Here is a 26,160-nt window from a genome sequence, read left to right as displayed (position 1 = left end):
AGCTGATAGGTTCCAGTGCAGGGTGTTAGGCATGGTAATAGGTTCTGCTGTCCATACATACATGCTACAGACATAGTGCTGTAATGTCACAACTTGCACGTATTGCAAAAAAATATGCGCATCAATAATTGCACAAAAATTCGCAAGTGCAAATATATTGGAGCACTCTATCTGCATATAAAGCTATTCTAATGTTCTGCCGTGCCAACCATTTTCTCCAGTCTCAGGAAACTTGACCCACGCCGGTATTTCGCGCGCATTACGCAAATAATACATTGATGATTTTCGCAATCAAGAATATAATCTCGAATTCGCGAATATATGACGAATATTCTACAAAATATTCGCGAAATATTGCGAATTCGAATATTGCCCCTGCCACTCATCACTATTGCTCACCATTGGTTGTATGGGAAGAGACTTTAGCAAGATACAAGGGAATAAGGGCCATAACTCCCATCCTTGCTAAATCCATACATCGTTATCTGGGAAGAATTGCACTGTGTATAGTTGGACAACTTTTATTTTGCACTTGAGTAAAGAGATTTATTTATTCTGTTAAATCTGGCCTGGTTACTGACTTCTTCACCATATATCCGCCACTGCGCTCTACAGACCCTGCCTTGCACCCATCCAAACACCTAACATCACGGGCACCCCAACTAGCATCAGACAGGAGCCCCAGAATCAGGATGTGCCCCAAGGAAAGAAAAGGTGCGCCCTGCTTTCACTGCACTGGCATTGTTTGAGGGAAGCCACTGTGATAGTTTGTGAAAGCCAGTGCCACTACCTCTACCATCCTCTGCTCCAACTCCTCAGGGGCTCACTGCAGTGTTACACTGAAGTGTTTCATGCACATCTAGTTAGGTCTAGAACAGGGGGGCAATTGCCCCCGGGACCCCGACTCCTTAGGGGCCTCCAGTGCCGGCCCGCAACTACTATTCTATAATTCTATTTCTATTCTGTGTGGGACAACTGTGCCGGCGCTGCAGACAGTGATAATAATAACCCCCCGCAGGAGTTCCGGGCGGTCCGGTCTGGAGGGAGTAATGTAATTAAACTGTCTGGTCTGGTCTGGAGGGGCCCCCCCCGCCGCTCTGCCTGCGTCGCCTGTCTCTTTAAGAGATTCGAGACTGGAGCGGCATGCACGGCACAGGCAGGCACGTCTCGCATCTGGCTGACCTTGCCACAGGCTCCGCCCCCCAGAGCAGAGAACTTGAAGAAGGGGAGCAAGCGCCATTGGCAGCCAGCCACAGTCTGACTCTGTTTCTGCCAGCGCCAGGGAAGGCCCACGGCCCGCCGCCCACAGAAGACTGAAGACAGGCAGCCAGCCAAGTTCCACTTCCACGACCACAAGTACAGTCTACATCTACAGACCAGTTCTGTCTGGTAGGTTGGTTGGTTTGGTTAAACTTATTGTTAATTAAACTGGATCAGATCCATCCATTCCCAGTTTCCCAAATCCCTTTCACTTAGTCCCAGTGTACTACTAGCCCGCCCTGGTTCTGTTTGGAGTCAGTTGGACTGGAGAAATGTGCATTTGGGGTGGGGAGGGGGCCAGTTACTGGGAGAAATGTGCATTTGGGGGGAGGGAGAGGGCCAGAGATTCGAGACTGGAGCGGCATGCACGGCACAGGCAGGCACGTCTCGCATCTGGCTGACCTTGCCACAGGCTCCGCCCCCCAGAGCAGAGAACTTGAAGAAGGGGAGCAAGCGCCATTGGCAGCCAGCCACAGTCTGACTCTGTTTCTGCCAGCGCCAGGGAAGTGAGGCATTTAGCATTTCATGAAAAAAATTAACTCATTTAGAACTTGATGGCAGCAACCGCATCTCAAACAAATCAGGACAGGGCCATGTTTACAATTGTGTGGCACCCACTCTTCTTTAAACAATAGTCTGTAAATGTCTGGTAAGTCAGGAGACTAATTGTTGGAGTTGTTGGAGAAGAATGTCCTGTTCTTGTCTGATGTATCTGCTCAACTGTCCTGGGTCTTCGTAGCTGGATTTTTCATTTCATGATGCGGTGAATGTTTTTTATTGGAGAAAAGTCTGGACTTCAGGAGGTCAGTTCAGCATTCGGACTCTTCTTCTGCAAAGCCATTATGTTGTAGTGGATTCAGTATGTGCCAGGGGTTAAATTATGTTGACTTCTGTCTACACTTATCCCTTCTCTCCCTGTGTGCTTCCCTCCTCCATTTAACCCCTGCCTTCGATTACAGCAATGTTGACACTAGGGATGAGCGAATCGACTTCGGATGAAACATCCGTAGTCGATTCGCACAAAACCGCGTTCTAATACTGTACAGAGAAGGAGGTACCACTTGGAACTGAACCCGAGTTCGGGAAATGGTTTCTTACAGTACAAAATCATTTATGAAGTTATTGCGCGAAGTCTTGCTAGACTTCGTGAAGCAATAACTTCGGCTCATCTGAGCCAATACATTCTAATACTGTACGGAGCTCCTGCTCCGTACAGAGTTAGAGCGAAGTTTTATGCAAATCGACTTTAGATGTTTCATCCGAAGTCGATTCGCTCATCCCTAGTTGACACTTATATTATACTGATACATTGGCCTCTTATGTATTACTGCTTAATTATGATACATATCCAGAGTCTGCTCTAAAGGTCCTTCACCATACATATCCCTGGACGCCTGTACCTATCAATATCAGATACCTCTTGTCCTTATTTATGTATGTAAGGATGTATACCGCTTATTCAGCATGTGCGTCATACCTTAAAAGGTTTTTGCTATGACTATACAATACGATGGTTTTGCTACTAGGATCCTATGCTGATCACCTTTGCTTTATTACTTATTACACAGCTTTTCTTGTTATTATTTTTTGTTATTTTCATTTGCACGTTTTGTGTTTTGTATCTTTATATAGACTTATATAGCTGAAGAAGGTAGAAGGGGACTGAAACGACCTATTTGAATGAGCAATTATTGGAAAAGATTATTTTACTTTTGTCTGGACCTAATTGAATCAATGTGCATTAATAAAGCTGTTCACTAAACGCAAATGCTGTGGAACTTCCATTTCTTCAACTGGCTGAAGCCTGCCACTGGCACCACTACTACTCAAAAGGAGTGCAGGCGTCAATTTATCTAACTGGATGCACTGTGTGGTTTAGCATTGTCTTGCTGAAATATGCAAGGCCTTCTCTGAAAGAGACATTGTCTGGATGGGTGCATATGTTGTTCTAAAATCTCTATACACTGTTCAGCATTGATAGTGCCTTTTCAGATATATAAGCTGCCAATACCATAGGCACTAATACAACCCCATACCTTCAGAGAGGCAGGCTTTTGAACTGTGTGCTGATAATAAGCTGGAAGGTCCCTCTCCTCTTGAGTCCGCAGTACACAGTGTCCGTGCTTCCCATAAAGAAGAATTTCACATTTTGATTCATCTGACCACAGAAAAGTTTTCCATTTTGCCTCAGTCTATTTTAAATGAGCTTAAACAAGAGAAGATGGCGACGTTTCTGGATCATGCTGACTTATGGCTTCTTCTTTGCATGATACAGCTTTAAAGAGGACCTTTCATGGGTCCAAACATTATAAACTAAGTATCAGGATATGTAAGGCATAGTGCAGGGATCTAACTGCACTTACTATTTTTTCTGGGTGGAGCTCCATTCGCCCGCTGTGGCCCCCGTTGTATTCTCCCGCCCGGTATGCTAATTTTAGAATCAGAGCAATGAGGAGGAGACTTTATCCATGGGAGTCTCCTTCTCCCTGGCTGTAGCGCTGTCCAAATGCAGCGGAGAGCATCACAGCCAGGGAGAAGGTGAGTTTTTTTTCCTCCCTGACTGTGACGCTCTCCGCTGCGATAGGACAGCGCTACAACCAGGGAGAAGGAGACGCCCACGGAGAAAGACTCAGTCTCCTCCTCATTTGCATACCGGGAGGGAGAATACAACAATGGCCACAGCGGGCGAACGGAGTGGCGTCCAGGACAGATAGTGCAGGGATCTAATTGCACTTACTATCTCCTACGTATCCTGATATTTAGTTTATAATCTTTGGACCCATGAAAGGTCCTCTTTAACTTGCATTTGTGGATTGCACAGCAATCTGTGTTCACAGACAATGATTTCTGGAGGTGTTCCTCAGACTAATGATTTCCAGTACAGAATCATGTCTGTTTTTAGTGCAGTGATGCCTGAGGGCATATAGATCACGAACGTCCAATATTGACCGCTGGCCTTGTCCCTTGCAACATCATTTCTGCAGACTCTTTGATCATCTATTGATGATATTATGTACTATAGATGGTGGGATATTTAAAGTCTTCCGAATTTTATGTTGAGGAACATTTTTCTGAAATTGTTAAACAATTTTTAGACGCAGTTTATCACAGATTGGTGAACCTCTGCCAATTTTTGCTTCTGAGAGACTCTACCCCTCTATCATGTTCTTTTTATGCCCAGTCATGTGTCTTAGTTGCAAATTGCTCTTCCAGATGTTTTTTATTAGCACCACTTACTCTTTTGCTGCCCATGTCCTAACTTTTCTGAGATGCTTCGTTGCCATTATGTTGTAAATGAGTTATTTTTTTAAGAAATAGTAAAATGTCTCACTTTCAACATCTGATAAAATCTGTCTATGTAAAAGGTTCCTCAGTCTAGTTCATTGTGACTGTGTTTACAGTCGCTGTAATATAGTGGTGTAATACTTGTTATCAGTCTAATTATCTGAGCCAGGTTCCCAGCAGCACAGAGTATTAGAGGCAGTGAATGAACAGATTTTGTGGGATGTTGTGTGGTCTGTGGAGCTGTGTGTTGTAGTACAGTAATAAGCTCAGGTGTTTGAATCATCCCTATACTGTGCATGCAGCCTCTGTGCTCAACATTTAAAGGGGTTTTCTGGGAGTTCATTATTGATCCTCAGGATAGGTCATCAATAACTGATCTGTGGGGGTCCGACTCCCAGCACTCCTGCTGATCAGTTGCTTTAAGAGGCTGCAGTGCTCTGGTGAACACTGTGGCCTCTTCATAGGCCAGCGAAATTGCGTTCATTGGTCACATGGCCTGGGCTGCAGTACCAAGCACAACCACTACACAGTGTAAAGCGCTGCACTTGGTATGCTGTCGGGAGGCCACAGCACCATGGCCTCTTCAAACAGCTGATTGGCGTAGATGCCGGATACCAGACGCCACTGATCAGATATTGATGACCTATCCTGAGGATAGGCCCTCACTACTGAACTTCTGGAAAACGCCTGTAATATTTTTAGTCAGAGTATGGCCTCATTTACATTGTCGCAATGTGGCGGCATTTGAACTTCCATATTCCAGCCGCAAGTCCCAGACCACCCAATACAGTTAGGTTCTAATACCTATGGCCATACCGTAACTTGCATCAGTGTTTGTAAAATAAAACTAGCAATGGGGATAAAATACAAAATCTGTACAAATCTCTCCATTATAGTTATTCTCTGTTAATGCTTCATTTCTGATTTTGGACTCCTGAAACTCAGTATGGTTTTCTCTAGGGATGGGTAGAATGTATATAGACAGGATTCTCAGATATAACATCCGTACACGTCACCTCTTCACAATAGTTCTTCTCCAGTCGCTGACTCGCCTTTTGTTTCTGACAAGTTAGGGATTTCACAGACACAATAAATGCATTGCTGCTTGTCACGGATGATGTCCACAAAACCTGCGCGGCTGTAGAGTTGAGGGCATTCACCATTACATTCACTGGTCGCTCTGTCAGCTCTTCAAACCATTTCCCTTCAGGACCTATTACGGTAACACATCTTTAGGAAGAAAATCCAAAAATGCACCAAAAATTGGTTAACCCTAATTATGTATTATAAGGAATACATACCTCTGCATCGCCGATGCTCTTAACACAATCCCTCCTCCATATTTGGGTGCGCTTGTATTTATTTTCAATGGGGAGAAAGGAGAAAGCCTCTGCCAGACACGACTGGCTATAACTTATCTCCCGGGAGAACTAAAGGGTCAAGTGTTGTGAGAGATTCGGGAGCTCCCCATATTGATTAGATTGTCAGCCTGTCCCACCAACAAGGTTGGATTTGGCTGACAACAGTTTAATGTATATGGGAGTCTTAAATCTAACCCTATAACTAATTGTTGTGGCCCAGTTTGTAGTCTTAAACCTAGACACAGATTACTTATCAGCGTCTCTCTAACCTGTAGGCACATCACTTTTCAGCATCATCATATCAGTATCTGACCTATAGACACATAACTTATCAGTGTCATCATTTCAGTATCTGACCTATAGACACATAACTTATCAGTGTCATCAAATCAATATCAGACCTATAGACGCATCATGTATCAGCGTCATAATATTAGTATATGACCCATAGACGCATCAATTATCAGCTTCATCATATCAATATCTACCCTATAGGCACATCATGTATCAGCTTCATCTCATCAGTATCTGACCTACAGAAACATCACTTAACAGCGTCATCATATCAGTATCTGTCCTATAGACACATCATGTATCAGCATCATCATATCAGTATCTGACCCATAGACATATCACTTATCAGCATCATTATATATTTCATCTGTATACAGTATGTTCTTAACATTATCTCTTGTACATAGGGGTAGGCCCCCATTTACCTGTTTATGTGATTTCAATAGTATGTTGTAAAGCTAACCTTATTCCACTAGGTATCACTACTTACTATTCAGCATTTTCACTTTTTACATTTCAGGTTCTGTTGAGTCTTCAGTGGGAGACTCAACTGAACCCAGTGTCCCGTCACCTCTAAAATCCAAGTGTGACACAGGGTCTATAGTTCGGCTTAGGACTCCCTGCTCTGACTCCATATATAGCTATATCCATATATGGAGTCAGTGCTTGGGGACACCCCAGCGTATTTAAATCTAAAGGCTAATAAAGAGGCTCTATTGGGGTCTTGTAGTGACTATGGAGCTATTCTTAGAAGGTACCGGTTCTCCTTGTGGTTCTCCCAGTCAGTGTAAGGCAATGCTTCCTTGAAAAAAGTATGAAAACTAGTTATTCTCCAGAAGGAAGAAAACTGCCCCCATTGCTATCCTATACTGTATGTCAATGTCCAACCCATTAAATAGCCTTGAAACATGACTAGAAGATTAGCCAACCACAGACTGTGGAGCTGAAAGGTTTTCTTGGACAGCCCATGAATATTACAATTCAGCTGTTTGTATGGTCTGCAGATGTCCATGAACAGGCTATATAGCAAAGTGAAAACACCCATGGGTAAATGTTCAGTAATTGTACAAGGAACAGCAGATCACTTACTGATATAAAAACTCACGGCTTTGGAGGCATCACTTTCTCGAGTCGGACAAGACCCAGAGGAGCTGAATGTTCTTATTGTTAACTTGTATTTTCCTGGTTCCTTTAGTTCTGTTGCAAATTCATGGGTGCTCTCATCAACTGTAGAAACTTCTGTTGTATTTTCTATATGAAGGAAAATAGAAATAACTGAAGGCACATTGAGTTGATTGTGTGATCCAAGGCTAATAAAGAGGCTCTATTGGGGTCTTGTAGTGACTGTGGAGCTATTCTTAGAAGGTACTGGTTCTCCTTGTGGTTCTCCCAGTCAGTGTAAGGTGTGTTACAGGCAATGCTTCCTTGAAAAAAGTATGAAAACTAGTTCTTCTCCAGAAGGAAGAAAACTACCCCCATTGCTATCCTATACTGTATGTCAATGTCCAACTCATTAAATAGCCTTGAAACATGACTAGACGATCAGCCAACCACAGACTGTGGAGCTGAAAGGTTTTCTTGGACAGCCCATGTATATTACAATTCAGTTGTTTGTATGGTTTGCAGATGTCCATGAACAGGCTATATGGCAACGTGAAAACACCCATGGGCCTTGCTGTTCACACCCTGAGATCGAGAAGTAACATCATCAACCTCACTGGACATCCTGAAGTTTATTCTGAAGGAATTGGTCCTCTAATATTAGGACAATTAGCTTCTGCCTTATGGAAATGGGTGGGCTTCTGCCTTTTTTTTCAGGCTTTTGCCGTATTTTAGCCTTATAAACGATATACTGTAACTAGAAATGCTACTATGTGTGTCAGTATGTTATCATGCATCATAATATGTTACTATATTACACTACTATGTTACCATGTACAGTGCCTTAAAAAAGTATTCAACTTTTCAAAAAATTTTCACATTACACCCACAAGCTTAAATGTATTTTATTGGGATTTTAAGTGAAAAGAAAATGATACAAGGTTTTAATAATTTTTAATGAATAGAAATCTGGAAAGTGCGGCGTGCATTTGTATTCAGTCCCTCTGAGTCAATACTTTGTAAAACCACCTATCGCTGCAAGTCTTTTGGGGTAGGTCTCTACAAGCTTTGCTCATCTAGCGGCTGAAATTTTTTCCTTGCAAAATGAAATTATTCTTTGCAAAATAGCCCAAGGTCAGTCAGATTGGATGTGTCTGTGAGCAGCAATTTTCAAGCCTTGTTACAGATTCTCAATGGGATTTAGGTCTGGACTTTGACTGGGACATTCTAACACATGAATATGCTTTGATCTAAACTAGAGATGAGCGAACAAGACAAGATTTGTTTAATTTGAAATTCGTCGAATTTTTCGAAAAATTCAGTTCGGACATGAATCGATTTGTCCCAAAATAGAGACTAATTAATGCTCTCTTTGCCTGGGCTGTCAGTTTAGGTGGACAACCATGTATTGGTAGGTTTGCAGTTGTGCCATAGCCCTCCTCGGCATGTTCCTTGGTTTTTATGATGCTGTTTGATCACCAATGTTCTCTAACAAACCTCTGAGGCCTTCACAGAACAGCTGTAGTTATATTGAGAATAAATTACACACAGGTGGACTCTATGAACTAATTAGGTGACTTCTGAAAGAGGTTGGTCACACTGGATTTTATTTAGGGGTATCAGAGTACGGGGGCTGAATACAAATTCAGGCCACATTTCCAGATTTTTATTTATTAAGTATTTTGGAAACCATGTATTACTTTCTTTTCACTTCACACATACTTGCTACTTTGTCTTGGTCTATCCCAATAAAATAAAATGTAATTTAATACGGTGTAACGTTTAAAAAGTGGAAAAGTTCAAGGGGTATCAATACTTTTTCAGGGCACTTTATGTTACTATGTCAGAAAATATTATGTTACTGAACTTCCAGCATATATCTATCCTAAAATGGAATAAAAAGGAATAATATAAAGGGAAACTAGATGGACTATGTGTGCGTTTTGGTCCATTATTCTTCTAGATTTCTGTGTTGCTATATTACTGTATATGAGACTATGTTATCATGTTACATGATGGGCCCAAGATGCTCTGTGTACCCTTGCTTCTCCTGCTTCCTCTGCCAGCCCCGTCCCCATCTTCTTGATTGACAGTGTCAGATTCCTGCATGGTCATGTTGCCTGGCCCTGGGCTAACATAGGAAGCAGGAGGAGCAAGTGTTGATTGAAAATACATAGGAGAAGTTTTATCAGAACTGGTGTAATGGAAAACTGGCTTAGAGGCTCATAGCAACCAATCAGATTCCACCTTTCATTTTTCCCAGCTCCTTCGGGAAATGAAAGGTTAAATCTGATTGGCTGCTATGGGCAACTAAGCCAGTTCTACTTTACACCAGTTTGATAAATCTACCCCATAGTTTTTCTCCAGAATGAAGCATTACTACAAGGTATCATTATATTCAGCTAAGCTACCCCTACAAGGCATTGTTCCTGGTTTATCATAGAATTTCCCGGAGACAGGCTCCCTTTACTGTGATTTTGATGGACATTAGGGATGAGCGAATTGACTTTGGATGGTACATCCGAAGTCGATTCACAAAAAAGTTCGTTCTTATACTTTATGGAGATCCCACTCTGTACAGTATTAAAATGTATTGGCTTCAATAAGCCAAAGTTATAACTTCGGGAAGTCATGCAAAACTTCGTGTAATAACTTTGGAAGTTAATTATTACTGTAAAAAACCTTGGTACCGAACTTGCGTTCGGTTCTAAGTGGTACCCTGGAATCAAACTCGAGTTCGGTACCAAGGTTTTTTACAGTGATAATTAATTTCCAAAGTTATTACACAAAGTCTCGCGCGGCTTTGCGAAGTAATAAATTTGGCTCATCGGAACCAATACATTCTAATACTGTACAGAGCAGGATCCATACAGTATAAGAACGAAGTTTTTAGCGAATCACTCATCTCTAATGGACATACAAAACTGGAATGGGATACTACATGAGGATAACATAATATAGTTAAAATATCACATAATAATCTAATGTTGTACATAAAAATAATAAATACTAGTGTTGAGCAAGCACCAAAGTGCTCGGGTACAATACTTCGCAATGCTCAGGTGTTCTACCGAGCACAATGGAAGTCAATGGGAGAACCCCAGGCACCCCCTGCTCTAAAGTGGGAGAGTGTCAGCACTCTAGTTCGGCTTAGGAGTCCCTGCTCTGACTCCATATATAGCTATATCCATATATTGAGTCAGTGCTTGGGGACACCCCAGTGTATTTAAATCTAATTTCTGAAAAGTTTCTGCTGGGATTTGAACTCACAACCCTTTGTACATTAGAGGCAAGGATCTTATTCACTCAGCTATAAAGCTGAATGCTAAACTGTGTAAACCTCATAGTAGTTTCTGATTTAGTGAGTATTCCTATTCAGCGGAAGACTTATTTTATATTTCTGTGCAGGTTAACATGTAGCTGTATAGTGTAGTGGTTAACATCCTTGCCTCTAATGTACAAGCTTGGGAGTTGGAATCCCTTCAGAAATAGAGATTCAATTTATATAGCTTATATTTTTTTTTGTAATTGTAAAAAATGTATGGCACAAAATAAATGTGTATTTACAAAATATATATATATATATATATATATATATAAATCCGGAAAAAAGAGCGGCACTCCAACAAAATAAATAAAAGCAAGTGAACCTTTATTCACCCCAGTGGTGCAACGTTTCGGCTCTGGTCACGAGCCTTCCTCAAGCAAAGATACAACTCCAATGACAGTGATTATATAGGAAATACAGATCATGTGATCACAACCCAGTGGGTGTGTTTAACAAAACATAACAATAATATACAGTGAATACACTTGGTATCATATAGTGCACAAATACTGATCTCCATAAAAAACATAATAGTGCGTACTAAGTACATAATATATATGAATATGGATCAAGTACATAAACCTGATCAAATGATGTGTCCACATTTGTTATACATAAGTGTAAGGAGGGGGAGGAGCAACGAAGTGATATCGCAAGACATACCCATCAGCAAGGAGGCTCATTCGGCGCCGTAGAGTCGGCGTTGTGGATGTCTTTCTGCGCAGGCGTGGCACCGCACCAATCCCGAATGTTCAGCGGACAGGAAGCGCTATGCGTCATACAGTGGGCCGACACACCCGCGTCACTTCAGGCGTCATTCCAACAGGACACAATGCGTTATCCCATGCGCATGCTCAGTAGAGAAATTAGGCTAAAGACGCCATCTTTGTGACTGGAGAGCTGCCCTCAAACAATTACTATGCAAATCGCATCCAACCAAGAGCAAAACCGGGCATGGGGGGATTGAGAAGGGCACAAGGCATCCCATAAGACAGGGTACCTATATGTCCCACCCCGGCAGAAAATCCACCGCAGCCACGATAACCGCAGTACCTGCAGGGATAACGCCGGGAATTCCAGGCTCCCATACAGCCCGAGAGGGATCTCCTCAAATTGGTACACAGATGCTGCAAAGTATATATAATTCAGCTCCCAGTCTCAAAGGGATAAATATACAATAAAGAAGATTTTTTGCAATATCAGCAAGAGTGACAACAGGAGACGGAGAAAGACAGTCCAGACATCCTCTAATATGGAGCAGTCTTTTTTAGAGAAGGGTCCACAGATTCCGGAGAGACACGGCAACGCATTAGGAGAGGTGGTCGTGGACACAGGAGGGCCAGGCGGAGTACGCAGCAGCAAGACCCGGTCAATGGCAACCAAGTCGATCTCGGGGAGGAAGAAGTGACTGTGGTCAATTTATCCTCCAAGGAACTGACTGCAACTCAAGTGAGTGTCCTGTCCAAGGGATTTTCATTTTGTCCCAGCGCACCAGTCAATTGGTTTGAAATAGAATCTAATCTGTTTTCTTTTTTTCGACACATCAAGTTGAAAATTTGGTTCCATAAGAAGAGCACGGTTGCGAGACCTCAGATGAGTGATTTCACCCTGGGTTCTCTCAACCTATTTTCAAAAAGTAATTTTGTACCGGTAATCAATGAGCCATCAGTGGATGCTTACATCAGTGCTGTCAGACAGGGGATTTCTGAGCTCAGGTCTTCCTCTCAGGGGAACCGGGACTTCAGATACCCCAATCTGACTACCACTGAGATTGAAGCCTTGGAGTCCCTTAGATCCGACCCCACCCTCACTCTCAAACCGGCTGACAAGGGGGGTGCGGTCGTGGTAATGGACACCACCAAGTATGTACATGAGATCATGCGACAACTGAGTGACCCACAGCTATATAGGATTTTGGATTCTGACCCCAAATTTATGATAGCGGATGTCATCCGCCGATGTCTTAGGGAAGCTATGACTGCAGGTATTATCGATGGGGGTCTTTGTGATTTTCTTGAGGTAGCACATCCGGTCACTCCTGTGATTTATGTGCTGCCCAAGATTCACAAGACCCTCATCGATCCCCCGGGACGACCCATCGTCTCGGGTTCCGACACTATCTTCAGCGGCATAGCTGTATTCTTAGACAAGGTTCTGCGGGATTTTTCTATAGGGGGATCCTCCTACATACAAGATACATCAGATTTTTTGACCAAATTGCAAAGTGTTGATTTAACACAGGTGTCATCAGTGTTACTTGCATCATTTGATGTGACTTCTCTATACACGTCAATTGTACATGAAATGGGCCTCAGGGCTGTGGAGAAAATGCTGAGGACATCAGCCTACATTCCTCATGCTTCTGAATTTATCATTGATCTGTTGAGGATTGTGCTACAGTACAATTACTTTCTCTTCAGGGACGTATTTTATTTGCAAGAACGTGGTGTGGCCATGGGGTCTCACGTGGCCCCCACGTATGCAAATATTTTTATGCGGTGCTATGAGGAAGATGTCGTCTATCTGTCCCACCACTTCAGCCATGTGCTGAGGTGGTGGAGATACATCGACGACATCTTCCTCATATGGACAGGCTCAGAAACCGACTTGGCCGACTTTCATGGCTTTTTAAATAGCCATGATCCTGATTTACAGTTCACCCTCGTTTATTCTCGAACTGAGATCCAGTTTTTAGATACACAAGTGATGTTCAATGAGGGTGTGTTGCACACCGAGCTGTACACAAAACCTACGGATACCAACACGTTTTTGTGTTATAACAGCTCCCACCCTCGTAGAATGATCCGGTCGTTGCCCTTCTCCCAATTTCTCCGTGTAAAACGTGTGGTCTCGGATGAGTCCAAACTCGATGCAACCCTGAATTCCATGGCTGTGAAGTTTCGGGATAGAGGTTATCCCAAACGATTATTGAACGAACACATGGACAGAGTGCGCAAGTTGGATAAGACTGAGCTACTGACAAAACGGGGTGCTGTCCAGAATAAGGCCAGGATTCCGTTCGTTTCAGTATACACTGAACTCAGTCCTACAATAAATAAGATACTTAACAAGCATTGGGGTCTATTGGGTACATGCTTCAAGGATATCCCGGAGTTCTCATGTCCACCTCTGTCATCGTATCGTCGATCCCGTAATCTGCGTGATCAGCTGGTCAGGGCTGACATTGGCCCTAAGGGATCCTTGAAACAGACTAAATTGACTCAGTCAGGCTTAGGTTATTTTCCTTGCCTGAACTGTGTTAATTGCAGATATATTCGCAAGGGAAGGTCTTTTGTACACCCCAATACCGGAGTGTCCTACAACATTTCATTTCACTTGACCTGTGATTCTAATCATGTCATCTATGTGTTGTCTTGCCCATGTAATTTGCTTTATGTGGGCGAGACAACAACTGAATTGAAGACTCGCCTCAATAATCACCGCCTCAGCATACGTAAAAAACGGCTGGATTTGCCAGTGTCTAAACATTTTGCTGAGGCCACACACAAAGAATGTGATTTGAGGTGCTGGATCCTGGACCATATACCCCAGCCTCGGCGAGGTGGGGATAGATCCAGGATACTCAAACGCAGAGAGCTCAGCTGGATCCACAAGTTGGACAGCTTGAAACCAAAGGGTTTAAACGTTGATTACAACTTTGGGGATGTTTTGTGAGGATTGGTTTGCCCTCTGTGTCTTGCTGGATATTTTCTTGCTGAATTGTGTACATACTTTGAGAGTTATACAACTCAATATATTCCTATTCTAATCTCTTTTTTCTTTTTTTAGATCACTCACACCAAACACTTTGGGGTATGGAACATTTTGTCGGAGTGTACGCAACATACCACGGAAGGAGTTCATTCTATTACATTGTATATTCTGCTTAATTTTGTAGCTGTCAGGCATGGCAGGCACCATGCGATGTTATTACACTCTTGCTGATATTGCAAAAAATCTTCTTTATTGTATATTTATCCCTTTGAGACTGGGAGCTGAATTATATATACTTTGCAGCATCTGTGTACCAATTTGAGGAGATCCCTCTCGGGCTGTATGGGAGCCTGGAATCCCCGGCGTTATCCCTGCAGGTACTGCGGTTATCGTGGCTGCGGTGGATTTTCTGCCGGGGTGGGACATATAGGTACCCTGTCTTATGGGATGCCTTGTGCCCTTCTCAAGCCCCCCATGCCCGGTTTTGCTCTTGGTTGGATGCGATTTGCATAGTAATTGTTTGAGGGCAGCTCTCCAGTCACAAAGATGGCGTCTTTAGCCTAATTTCTCTACTGAGCATGCGCATGGGATAACGCATTGTGTCCTGTTGGAATGACGCCCGAATGACGCGGGTGTGTCGGCCCACTGTATGACGCATAGCGCTTCCTGTCCGCTGAACATTCGGGATTGGTGCGGTGCCACGCCTGCGCAGAAAGACATCCACAACGCCGACTCTACGGCGCCGAATGAGCCTCCTTGCTGATGGGTATGTCTTGCGATTTCACTTCGTTGCTCCTCCCCCTCCTTACACTTATGTATAACAAATGTGGACACATCATTTGATCAGGTTTATGTACTTGATCCATATTCATATATATTATGTACTTAGTACGCACTATTATGTTTTTTATGGAGATCAGTATTTGTGCACTATATGATACCAAGTGTATTCACTGTATATTATTGTTATGTTTTGTTAAACACACCCACTGGGTTGTGATCACATGATCTGTATTTCCTATATAATCACTGTCATTGGAGTTGTATCTTTGCTTGAGGAAGGCTCGTGACCAGAGCCGAAACGTTGCACCACTGGGGTGAATAAAGGTTCACTTGCTTTTATTTATTTTGTTGGAGTGCCGCTCTTTTTTCCTGATTTATTCATTGGGGACATCAGTCTATTCGCTAGGGACGTGCACCCGCTATTTCCCTCTGTAGCCAGTGCCGCCATTTTTCTCTTTATATATATATATACTTTTGATATATATGAATTCATAATATCTGGGAAACTACTACTGATGTTTTTAGCCATAAAATACATTTACATATATTATATATTCTAAATATGTAATAATATATGTAAATATATTATGGCTAAAAACTTATATATATAAAAAAAAATCTGCCAGGATTCGACCTCCCAAGCTTGTAAATTAGAGGCAAGGATGTTAACCACTACACTATACAGCTACATGTTAACCTGCACAGAAATGTCAAATAAGTCTTCCGCTGAATAGGAATACTCACTAAATCAGAAACTACTATGAGGTTTTTCTGACACAGTTTATGCATTCAGCTTTATAGCTGAGTGGATAAGGTCCTTGCCTCTAATGTACAAATCCCAGCAGAAACTTCTCAGAAATAGATGCTAATTTACATTTAAATTCACTGACTCGAGCATCGCGCTCAAGCACACGTGGTGTTTGGCAGAGCATGCTCGCTCAACAATAACAAATACGTGAATTGCATAAACTATGAATCATAATGCTGATATAAATAAAATAAGAACAGACAAGCCCAAATAATACCCATATGAAGAAGCAAAATGCAAGGAGTGAAACTACTAAATGACACAATAATGACACAATATTGTAGAGGGAAAACATACAGTCATTGAAACAAGATGTTGAGTACAGGAAGCTCTGCAATTGGGTTTTTTGGCCTGTGTTGGTATCCAAGATATTTATTTGAATTTTGGATGGAAATGTTGATTTTCATTTCAAATATTTTTCAAAAAGTTTATACTATAAAACAGAAACCAAGGTCATTAAAAATTCATTCTTACCATCCCTCTGGATGTAGATGTTGAAACCATCAAAAGCAGTCGGGGGCTTTGGTGGGAACCAGCTGACTAGGAGTTTGAATCTGGGAAGAGCAGGTTGATATTGGGTGGCTTCAGATGAGGAGAGCATTAGGGTTTGATTGTCATAGTCAGGTGGAATCTCGTTCACAAATTCCTCACTGTCTGCTGTCACATTTTCATTCCCCCACCAGTATGGTCGTGATGTGGTCTCAAGGTCTGATGTTTTATAGTCGCTCCAGTTATGGGATGAAATGACCGCTGAACTCTCAAACTGATCCTCCAGCATCTCTGCTTTTTCTGTCGGATCAACACCAGTAGGTGGTTCCTCCGTGTGGCTTTGGTTCACCAGTAAAACTTGTATGGAGATGTTTCTTGGTGGGTAAGGAGCTAAAGATAAAAGGAAAGTCACGCAGTAAATATGTTCTGCTGAACAGTGCCATATGGTATAGAGTAGTATAGTGTATATTGTAGTCATTTACAGATAATGTAGTATATAGAAGTGTTCTATATTAGTATATAATGTCATATAGTCAGGTATATAAAGTAGTATGGTGTAATGTATTATTGTATAATATAATGTCATAGAATCATTTATAGATAACAGTATATGGAAGTGTGGTTTTGTAGGGTATAATGTCATACAGTCAAGTATATAAAGTAGTATAGTATAGAATACAGTAGTGTACTACTGTATAGTATGTCATATGGTCAGTTGTATAATGCATTATGGTAAAAGGCAGTGTAATATAACAGTGTAAAGTGTCATTTAGTCAGGTATCTACTAGTACAGAGAAGAGCAGTACGATAGTGTATAACATGAAATAGTCACTTACTGTATATAGCCCAGTATAGAACTGTAAGGTATAACGTCTTGTAGTCAGTATAGTATAGGGTACTGTAGTATTGTAGCGCATAATATCTTTTAGTCAGTTATATACAGTATTGTAGTAAAGTATAATACAGTATTGCATTGTAGTGTATAACATAAAACATAGTCAGTTATATAGTACTTGTATTACTGTAGTGTCATGTCTTATAAGCAGCTATATGGTGCTGCAAAGACAGCATTGTATTATTGTAGTGTGTAAATATCATATAGTCAGTTTTCTAGGATAGTATAGGGTAGTGTAGTATAGTGTCATATAGAATAATAAAGTATAGGGTAGTGTAGTATAATGTCATATAACATAGTAAAGTATAGGGCAGTGTGAAATAATGTAATATAGCATAGTAAAGTAAAGGGTACTGTAGTATGATAGTGTATAATATAGTCAGGTATATATATAAAGTAGTATGGCATTGTAGTGTATAACATATAACATAGTCAGTTATATAATACTGTATAGTAAAGTGTATTACTGTAGTGTGTCATGTCATATAGTCAGCATAGACAGCAATGTATTATAGTAGTGTGTGATGTCGTATAGTCAGTTTTATAGGATAGTATAGAATAGTGTAGTACATTCTTATATAGCATAATGAAGTATAGGGTACTGTGGTATATCATATAGACATGCAAATTAGCTCTTCTCAAGGAGGAAGAAAACGGTCTCTCTGGTGCCACCTGTAGGTTTCTACCTTGTAAGTTGGTCAACAGAAGAAAAAGCCTTAAAACAGGACTAGTGACATTTAAGAAGCTAGAGTCTCCTCCAAATGTAAGAGGCACCAACCGGTAGACGGATGCTTCAGGCCTCATGCACACGACCTTATGTATTTTGCGGTTCACAAAAAACAGATCCACAAAAAATACGGACGACGTCCGTGTGCATTAAAGCTGGCCCCTAAGAGAACAGTACTATCCTTGTCCGTAATGCAGACAATAATAGGACATGTTCTACTTTTTTGCGGAACGGAAATACGGACATGAAATGAATGGTTCCGCATTTGGTCCGCAAAAAAAAATAAATGAACAAGGAAAGAAAATACGTTTGCGTGCATGAGGCCTAATAGTCATATAGCCGGTGTGGAGGGGTTAGCGCATCTCCGGGGGTCATTCACACAAGTATCTTCGCCAGACACAAAGTTTAAGGTCCAAACACCTCAGCAAAACAAACATAAATCATACAAAATAAACACCTGCCCGGCTGGGCTCTAACTAAACAAGGTAGCTTCCTACCTTACTTAAAGCACTGTTCACACACGGTAATTACAAGCGGCTTTGCCATCCCAGTGTCCCACAGCCGCCTGGCTGTACAGAGCCCTGTTCACACACAGTCTCACATCCAGTACCTTTATGGGGGAATGTGCCCCAGTAGTCCCTCCGACTCCGGCCTCGTGACCCTTGCGCCCAGGCGTCACGGCAACCCCCAATGCTCCGGCTAGCCCAGCTGAGACCACTATTACAGAGCCTCGAGCAGGACCCTGTTGCACAACGAATCTCCTTTCCCCAGACTGACACCCTGGGAGGTGCTTTATGCCAGCCCACCTCCAGCTGTAGTATATTATAGGGTGGCATAGTATAATACAAGTATTGTCACAGTTATATAGCACAGTATAGTACAGTAGTAGGTAGTGTCATATAGTTAGTTATATAGCACAGTATAGTATAGTGGAGTACAGTAGTGAGTATTGTCATATAGTCAGTTATATAACACAATATAGTATAGTGTTGTATAGTAGTCAGTAGTGTCTTATAGTATGTATATAGTGTAATATACTATAGGGTAGTATATGGTGGTATGGCAACAAAAAGCAAACTCTGTGTGGTCTTGCATTGTATATACATATATATATATATATATATACAGTACAGACCAAAAGTTTGGACACACCTTCTCATTCAAAGAGTTTTCTTTATTTTCATGACTATGAAGGCATCAAAACTATGAATTAACACATGTGGAATTATATACATAACAAACAAGTGTGAAACAACTGAAAATATGTCATATTCTAGGTTCTTCAAAGTAGCCACCTTTTGCTTTGATTACTGCTTTGCACACTCTTGGCATTCTCTTGATGAGCTTCAAGAGGTAGACCCCTGAAATGGTTTTCACTTCACAGGTGTGCCCTGTCAGGTTTAATAAGTGGGATTTCTTGCCTTATAAATGGGGTTGGGACCATCAGTTGCGTTGAGGAGAAGTCAGGTGGATACACAGCTGATGGTCCTACTGAATAGACTGTTAGAATTTGTATTAAAAAGCAGCTAAGTAAAGAAAAACTAGTGACCATCATTACTTTAAGAAATGAAGGTCAGTCAGTCAGCCGAAAAATTGGGAAAACTTTGAAAGTAAGGGCTATTTGACCATGAAGGAGAGTGATGGGGTGCTGCGCCAGATGACCTGGCCTCCACAGTCACCGGACCTGAACCCAATCAAGATGGTTTGGGGTGAGCTGGACTGCAGAGTGAAGGCAAAAGGGCCAACAAGTGCTAAGCATCTCTGGGAACTCCTTCAAGACTGTTGGAAGACCATTTCAGGGGACTACCTCTTGAAGCTCATCAAGAGAATGCCAAGAGTGTGCAAAGCAGTAATCAAAGCAAAAGGTGGCTACTTTGAAGAACCTAGAATATGACATATTTTCAGTTGTTTCACACTTGTTTGTTATGTATATAATTCCACATGTGTTAATTCATAGTGTTGATGCCTTCATAGTCATGAAAATTAATAAAACTCTTTGAATGAGAAGGTGTGTCCAAACTTTTGGTCTGTACTGTATATAGTGCAATATAGGGTAGTATAGCATTGTAGTATATAATGTCTTCTAGTCAGATATATAGCGCAGTCTGGTATAAGGTAGTTTAACACGATAGTGAGTAGCGTCCTATAGTCAGGTATATATTGCAGGGTAGTGAACTAGGACTAGGGTTAGCATGATGTAGTATACCACTGTGCAGCCAGTTACAGGTGTGATACATGTACTGACGACAAAATTATGTGCTTTAAAATACAAATATACAACATTGAGGTCTAAATGCTAAAAGTAAAATTGTTATCACACTTGGGCCACTCACCGGTCCTGTGCTGCTGTGGCACGTGCCCAATTCCACTGCTTTCAACTAAGGTGCTTTTATTAAAAGAGGCTTCAGACACAAGCTGGAAGGTGACGTTCCGGTAGCAGGTACCAGGCAGCCAATGATTAAACACAGTTTTGCCCTTGAAGAAATCTGTTAATTATATTGTATACAAATTGTTAATGCAAAATATAGAAAAATATTTCTGTTTTCTACATGCAGAATGGGCAGAGAATGGTCTGGAACCCTCGATGTATCCACTACATACAGACCCCTACCCACTGAGGAAGAGAACTGTCTATGATACTGTAGTTTTCCACAATACGACATGTCTATTATTAATAATAATCTTTATTTATATTGCGCTGACATATTTTGCAGCACTTTAAAAATCTGTCTTATAGTATCATGGAAGTGAATGTCTCTGTTAAGCTTGTACTCTGTTGCATTGAGACAATATAATAAATATGTTAAGTTCAAGAGCCTCAAATGGTGCATAGTAACTGTCAGGACCATGTACATTAAACCATATTGTAGAAAATACAGGAGTCACAGACAAGATCAAGAATAGAAGTCTTCAATATCAGCCTCACAGAAAGCAATATTGCTTATGTTCATCCAGAGGAAGCAAAATCCCCGTATTATTGTTACTACCCTTGCTATTATTAAATTATGATTCTTTAATATTATTATTATAGTAGTAGTATATGATAGTTCTACCGGGCAGTGGATGCGGACCCACTGTACCAACTAACCGGTATGCCTTTGGGCTAATCCTAAGGCCATTTACCTGGCAATCCCCTGTTTTTCATCCTTTAATTGCTATACATTTGGCCTTCACTGCAGGGAACCCACCAGGACACTACCCCTTGGAATAATCCTTGTGTTGTTGGCAGCTGACCCACGGGGTCAGAGACAGCAGTGGGAAGTACCAAGGGGCCGGACAAAACTCAAAGTCGGTAAACAGGCAGAGGTCAGGGCTGGCAGCAGAGGGTCAGTACTGTAGACAGGATAAGGTCAGAATTGCACACCTTCACTAGGAAACTAGGAGTGAGAGGGCAGTCCAGCATTTATAGCAGAATCTGATTAACAGAAGCAGCCATGCACTAAACCAGGCATCCTCAAACTGCGGCCCTCCAGCTGTTGCAAAACTACAACTCCCAGCATGCCCGAACACCCTACAGGTATCAGCCTACAGCAGGGCATTGTGGGAGTTGTAGTTTTACAACAGCTGGAGGGCCGCAGTTTGAGGATGCCTGCACTAAACACAGAGCAAGGAGAGGAGTGGTGGTGAAGGCAAAAATGGAATTAGTAGTAGCTCAATAAATAATGTTCCTCATAGAGATAGCATGGAAGTGACAGACATGGGCTCCTGATGTAACAATATTATAATTGGTATTTTTTTTATTATTAATATTTTTAGTAGTAGTATTGGGTTTGTGTTTTTAATTTTTATATACTTATTATTTATATTTTTTAGCCTTAGTTACTAATTATTAGTATTGTTTTTTATTACTACTATTATTGCAACTTATCCAGAATGTTGATATAAAATTCATTTGTGCTCCAGGCAGTGAACACAGACAAGTTCTGTGTAGTCCATTTTTCTTGCAGACCCACAATATAAGGGCTCATGCACACGACTGTATTTTCTTTCCGAGTCCGGTCCATTTTTTTTTTTGTGGCCCGTATGCAGAACCATTCACTTCAATGGGTCCACAAAAAAACGGAAATGACTCTGTGTGCATTCCGTTTCTGTATGTCCACAAGTCTCCGCAAAAAAATAGAACATGTCCTATTCTTGTCTGTTTTGCGGACAAGCACAGGCATTGTTACAATGGATCCACACAAAAAAACTGATGCAACACGGACGTCACACGGATGTCATCTGTTTTTTTTTTGCGGATCTGTGTTTTACAGGCCGCAAAATACCTAAGGTCGTGTGCATAAGCCCTAAGGGATAAGTGTCTGATTGATTTTGGTAACCAGAAATCACAAGAACAAGGGCCCATCTTATCTCCTTTGAATGGAGTGGCAGACATCCATGCGTGTCCACAACTCCATTCAACTATTTGGGACTGCCGAAGATAGCAGAGTACATATGCATGGCTATCTTCAGCAGCCGCATAAACCTAAATGAAGTAGGAGTGTGCATGTGTGTCCGCCGCACCATTCAAATGGAGGGACACAGGCCTTTATTCTTATGATCGATGGGGGCCCCAGCAGTTGGACCTTTGCTGATAAGACAACTATGCCATATCCTGTGGATAGGGGATATGTTTTCATAATGAGACAACCCCTTTAATGATATTATTATTACTATTATTATTATTAATAATAATAATAAATAATAATAATATTTTTTATTTTTATAATTATATGATCCTGACCTTTGTATAACATTGTGCGGAAGTTGCTCCCTTCCCAGTAACTGATGTTCACTCTTGTGAAGACGTTGAACTTTTCGGGATAGTAAACTTCAAACACAACTCCAGTTTCTGGTGACACTTTATAATCATGGATGAATACCTTGCTGACTGGAAGTGGCTCTGGAAGAAAGAGACAAGTGTTGGGAGTCATAAGAAAAAGGTCACACATCAACTGCGGGACTTTGCTTAATGATGTGAACAGTAATAGGATTCTGATGGTTTCCATTTCCCAGACAGCCTTACACAAAACGGCTCTACTCCGACCATATGGGAAAAGAAGGCCTGGATCCCTGGATTGAAGCAGTCCCCTCTACCAGATCACATCAGAGAAGTGATTCCCTAGCTATTAGGCTTTGGTTGCTAATGTGGCCACCACCAGTGGCAGACATACTTACTGGTCAGAACTGTCACTGATCTTGCTGGTCTTGAAGCCAGGTTGGCATTTATCACCATTAATGTGATTATGTAATAAAGTCCATGGTAGCTGGCATTGAAAACCAGAGGATTCGGCAAGGAGCTGTTAAACTCTTCAAACTGGAAAAAGTAATTCTTAGATTCCCCAGTGATCTTCACAACATACACTGAGGCTGTAGATACCACATCTGAATCCTCCAGGGAGATGAGAATAAGGTTGTCATCTGTGACCGTCACTTGGAACATTGAAGATTCCTAGAAGTAAATGTTCAGAATATAAAATGGTTGTGAATGGAACTAAAGCGCCCTTTATATGGTTACTGTATCTACGTAGTGTTCCTGATACTGTTACTGTATCTGTTATTCTTAGTTATTTTATTGTATCTTAGTATTGTTCCTGATTCTGTTGCTGTATCTGCATATCATTCTTAGTTCTTTTTTGTATCTATGCAGTGTTTATGGTTCTATTACTGTACCTATGTACTATTCTTGGTTCTGTTATTGTCTCTATTTATTAATCTTGGATCTCTTACTGTATATACTTAGTGTTTCTGATTCCGTTACTGCATATGTATTATTTTTATTCAGTTACTTCATCTATATTTCTCAGTTTTGTTACTGTATCTATATATTATTTGTGGTTCTGTTAACATACCAATATAATGTTATTCTGTTACTGTATGGATATAGTATTCTTGGTGGTGTTACTCTGATACTATATGTATGTAGTGTTCCTGGTTCTGTCGCTGTAATTATATAGTGTTCCTAGTTCTGTCGCTGTAATTATGTAGCGTTCCTGGTTCTGTTACTGTAATTATATAGTGTTCCTAGTTCTGTCGCTGTAATTATGTAGCGTTCCTGGTTCTGTTACTGTAATTATATAGTGTTCCTAGTTCTGTCGCTGTAATTATGTAGTGTTCCTGATTCTGTTACTGTATATATGTAGTATTCCTGGTTCTGTTACTGTATATATGTAGTATTCCTGGTTCTGTTACTGTAATTATATAGTGTTCTTAGTTCTGTTGCTGTAATTATGTAGTGTTCTTAGTTCTGTTACTGTATCTATGTAGTATTCCTGGTTCTGTTACTGTAATTATATAGTGTTCTTAGTTCTGTTGCTGTATCTATGTAGTGTTCCTAGTTCTGTCGCTGTAATTATGTAGTGTTCTTAGTTCTGTTACTGTATCTATGTAGTATTCCTGGTTCTGTCGCTGTAATTATGTAGTATTCCTAGTTCTGTCACTGTAATTATATAGTGTTCTTAGTTCTGTTACTGTATCTATGTAGTATTCCTGGTTCTGTCGCTGTAATTATGTAGTATTCCTAGTTCTGTCACTGTAATTATATAGTGTTCCTGGTTCTGTTACTGTATCTATGTAGTATTCCTGGTTCTGTAGCTGTAGCTATGTAGTGTTCCTAGTTCTGTCGCTGTAATTATGTAGTGTTCCTGGTTCTGTTACTGTAATTATATAGTGTTCCTAGTTCTGTCGCTGTAGTTATGTAGTGTTCCTGGCTCTGTTACTGTATCTATGTAGTATTCCTGGTTCTGTTACTGTAATTATATAGTGTTCCTAGTACCTGTCGCTGTAATTATGTAGTATTCCTGGTTCTGTTACTGTAATTATATAGTGTTCCTAGTTCTGTCGCTGTAATTATGTAGTATTCCTGGTTCTGTTACTGTATCTATGTAGTATTCCTGGTTCTGTTACTGTAATTATATAGTGTTCCTAGTTCTGTCGCTGTAATTATGTAGTATTCCTGGTTCTGTCGCTGTATTTATATAGTGTTCCTGGTTCTGTAGCTGTAGCTATGTAGTATTCCTGGTTCTGTTACTGTATCTATGTAGTATTCCTGGTTCTGTTACTGTAATTATATAGTGTTCCTAGTTCTGTTGGTGTAATTATGTAGTATTCCTGGTTTTGTTACTGTATATATGTAGTATTCCTGGTTCTGTTACTGTAATTATATAGTGTTCCTAGTTCTGTAGCTGTAGCTATGTAGTGTTCCTGGTTCTGTAACTGTAACTATGTGGTGTTCCTAATTCTAATACTATATATCTATGTAATGTTCCTGTTTGTGTTGCAGTATATTGTGCTGCTCTTTACCTGTACTACATGTACTGTGCTGCCATATACCTATAATTCATACACTGCACTGCCATATAGATGTACTACAGATACTGTACTACCCTCTACCTGTACTACATGTATTGTACATCTCTGTCTGTATTACTCTACCGCTCTTTCCTGTGGGAGGGTGAGCTGTGCCACTAAACACCCAGTGGTAGCTCCATTTTAATCATTCTGTATACCATGTGTACTGTATAGAAACCTGCAGAAATTTCTGTCCACAACATAGAAAGTTAATTACCATCAAACAACATCTCTTCTGTGACTTTTATGTAATTACACTGACATTGGTAATAAGGACATACTTTCATTTAAAGGGGTATTCCAACTGTAGACAGTAAAGGCACATGATTTTATCAACACTAACTGAAGTCAATGGGATCCCCACTGATGCTAGAATAAAGTAAGCACAGCGTTGTGTGAAGAAAAATTCCTTTAATTGGTTTGAGTGATTTTATTTTGGGTCCCTTCTCAAGCTGCACATTTTGAGTCTGAAACTCAGTTCCATTCATGTGAATATGGTTGTTTTGGCGGGAAGCACATGGATTTCTGCAAGCCCCATTCAGATGATTGAAACAGATTTTCAGTCTCAGAAATTTTCTTCAACAAAATCTGCAGCATGTGAAGGCACCCTTAGGGGCTTTGAAACCAATCATTAAAGAAATGGTCATAAACTACGTATAATTTAGATCAATTATCAAACTGGTGTAAGGTAGAACTGGTTTAGTTGTCCATAGCAACCAATCAGATTCCACTTTTCATTTTTTTTTAGCTTCTTTGGAAAATGAAAGGAGGAATCTGATTGGTTGC

General features: G+C 40.9%; 1 protein-coding gene across 4 annotated transcripts in view; it reads right to left on the bottom strand.

Annotated features, from left to right (window-relative positions):
* Window positions 1–26,160, bottom strand: part of PTPRO (protein tyrosine phosphatase receptor type O) — a 127,168-nt gene that overhangs the window by 88,365 nt on the left and 12,643 nt on the right. For 3 of the 4 annotated variants that reach the window (XM_040435111.1, XM_040435120.1, XM_040435129.1), the window contains exons 2-7: window positions 23,203–23,476; window positions 22,769–22,927; window positions 20,379–20,531; window positions 16,409–16,813; window positions 7,290–7,451; window positions 5,562–5,758 (exon numbers count right to left, since the gene is read on the bottom strand). In XM_040435111.1, coding sequence (XP_040291045.1) covers window positions 5,562–5,758; window positions 7,290–7,451; window positions 16,409–16,813; window positions 20,379–20,531; window positions 22,769–22,927; window positions 23,203–23,476 — 1,350 coding nt within the window. The remainder of the gene's footprint in view (window positions 1–5,561; window positions 5,759–7,289; window positions 7,452–16,408; window positions 16,814–20,378; window positions 20,532–22,768; window positions 22,928–23,202; window positions 23,477–26,160) is intronic. The other variant, XM_040435138.1, reaches the window with a different exon arrangement.

Source organism: Bufo bufo, chromosome 1 (assembly GCF_905171765.1).
Source record: "Bufo bufo chromosome 1, aBufBuf1.1, whole genome shotgun sequence".
NCBI classification, from domain to species: Eukaryota; Metazoa; Chordata; class Amphibia; order Anura; family Bufonidae; genus Bufo; species Bufo bufo.
Note: the sequence above shows the minus strand (reverse complement) of the source record. Positions and strands in the feature narration are given on the sequence as shown.